This window comes from Artemia sp. Qi Xiang Cuo, chromosome 11 (genome assembly GCF_049724085.1).
Source record: "Artemia sp. Qi Xiang Cuo chromosome 11, ASM4972408v1, whole genome shotgun sequence".
NCBI classification, from domain to species: Eukaryota; Metazoa; Arthropoda; class Branchiopoda; order Anostraca; family Artemiidae; genus Artemia; species Artemia sp. Qi Xiang Cuo.
In genome coordinates this window covers 71434909-71437363 of record NC_142804.1, presented here as the reverse complement: position 1 = coordinate 71437363, position 2455 = coordinate 71434909, and the positions used below count along the sequence as shown (strand labels likewise).

At 40.7% G+C, this 2455-nt stretch overlaps 1 protein-coding gene across 1 annotated transcript in view; it reads right to left on the bottom strand.

Moving 5' to 3' along the window:
• Positions 1-1376, bottom strand: part of LOC148947305 (MPN domain-containing protein-like) — a 26096-nt gene extending 24720 nt beyond the window's left edge. The window contains exon 1 of the mRNA XM_089096564.1: positions 1354-1376. Within this exon, the coding sequence (XP_088952690.1) occupies positions 1354-1376 (23 nt within the window). The remainder of the gene's footprint in view (positions 1-1353) is intronic.
• Between the last annotated feature and the right edge of the window lie 1079 nt (positions 1377-2455).

Here is a 2455-nt window from a genome sequence, read left to right as displayed (position 1 = left end):
ACTCGGGGGACTGACAGCACAGGTGTTCTCCCTAGGGACTCTATGCCCATATTTGGTGTTCTCGTGGGAGTGGTACCCCCCTTTCTACTTGTGCATTGTCAGTTTAATATACATATACTGATATTTAGTAATCAAACTGTTAATATTCCTTGATTTATTAAATTTATAAAAGTAAAAACATTTATGTTCTTTCAGTAAAGGGCAAATTTTGTTCTGGCCTTGGGAGGGCATAGGGGTTTTGCGCCCAACTTATGTTAATTTCTGCTCGTTTTGAGTTTGACTCGGTTATTTATTGTAATTTCTGTTGGTTTTGGGTTTTCATTTATTTATCGATGCTGATTTATGGTAGTTTCACGCTGATTTATGGTAGATTATTTTATTTCATTTTTGCTCATTTTTCTGTTTAATGGAGTTCTTTACTTTTCTTTGAAAAACTTATTTTGTGGAAAAAGTTTTTTAATTAATGTCAGCAAAGAAGCATGTTTCAAAGAATTATAGTTCCTGACTTCACCTAATTATTACTGTTGAAACATTTTTGCCAAATTTAGTAATACGCGAGCAGAAGAGGGAGTTTTTTGTCGCAAGGACCGTCATACATGCCGGGAGAGGTGTCTCCCTTAAACTGTGAGGATCAGGTAGCCAGGGAATACACGTCCCTCGGTTATTAGTATCTGACTCTTGTGATATCAATTTGGGACTGGAAACGGACATTCTCCCGGCTGTTTGATGGAGTGCAAACTATTGCATTACGCAATGCTGAACTATTTATGTCGCTCGATGGAGACTGGTGAAAATCTGACTCGCTAATTAAATCGTGTGTTCAGTTTTTTGAAAAAGATGCGTGTTTTGTGATTTACGATCCTCAAGAGGTTCCACGTCCCTCAGAATTGACCGGAGTGTATGTAGTATCGAAAATTCAAGAAGTATTCACGAAAGTTGATAAGACCCTGGGTAAGTTGAACCAAGTGCCTGTACTTGACAGTCATGAGGGGTCTAGCAAAGAACCCGGAGGTAAGTCTCCTCTCCTTTACTGTGTAGTTGTAAAAGATTCGACTAAGTCATTATCTGCGGCAGAAGCAAGAAAAAACACAATTGAATCCGTATGTGGTGCAACTCAGGATAAGAATACGATCGAGGTCAGACGAAATAGATTCGCTTTTAAGGTACTTGTAAACAGCTAGCCCTTAGCTGAAAAGATAGCGATATCATTCAAAGCAACCAATCAATAAGCAGCTGTGAGTATTAGGTCAAAAGAATATACTGGAATCATCAATCAAATCCCACCTGAATTTCAGAATGAGTTGTGCTCTTTCATTCATAAGTGTAGCAAGGCAGAAAAGTGTGACGACTCACGGACTTTCAAGGTAATCTTCCATAATGAAGTGGACTAGGATTATACAATCGCAAACGATCAAAAATATGAAACGAAGTGCACAGAATTGAGCCTTTTGTTTTCCTTCCAAGGAGATGTTACATGTGTCACAAAGCTGATGGCCACCTAGCCAAAGCCTGTAAGAACGTAATGATTTGTTCTCACTGTGCTCAGCACGATTCTCCGTGCGAAAGCGACCTTAGCTGTTTGTCTTGCAAGTCGAATGACATAACTGCTATTCACTTTGCTGCCCTGAAAATAAGCAATTGTTGTCTGGGATAACCCATAACAGTGTAGCTGACTCTGCAAGAAATGGACAGTAATGGGAGTATTTCAATTGTATCCTGGAAAATACACGGCGGGATTTGTGAGTAGCTTCCTCTTCTAGAGTCGCTGGTAGAGCAATTCGGTATCGTATACCTTCAAGAACATTTTTTTTCCTTTGACTGGTTGCCCCTTATAGACCTACCTAACGCTCTTGTTACAGTGTGTTCAGCAGCATTTCACCGGCAGAACCGAGATAGCCCCAGCAGAGGCCTCGCAGTGCTAAGTAAGTATCAACTCAAAACCCTAGAAGTTAGTGAACACTTTGTCGCCGTAGCTTTGAATTATCTTCCTGTCATAAATATGCACTTATCTACTAACTATGGTGATCAATCCTCCGATGCCCGTTTCGATTCTGCCTTTAGGAGGCTAGCGAGGTTTGCGAAGAAAACCCTCCGATCTTTCCATAGATGTTTTATCACAGGTGATTTAATTGTGATTTAACCGTTCTGAATACCCGCATTCTGAAACTATTATAAGTTTGCTGCCTCCCTCATTCTGATTACTTAGAAAGAACAAGTACTTTACATACGTATCACAGGCTAGCACTACCTCAAACCTGAACCGTATTCAGGTAGCCCCATCCAATGTGTGACAGTAATGGACGATCAGGCCACCAGCAATCATCTCCCTATATGTGCCTTGATACCCGTCGTGAGGACCACAGCTGATGACTCTCAACCCAAATAGTTCTTGGAGAAGATGTGGAGTAACTTCTGTGTACCGAAATTTTGCGAGTCTTACGACCGTATCCTAGTG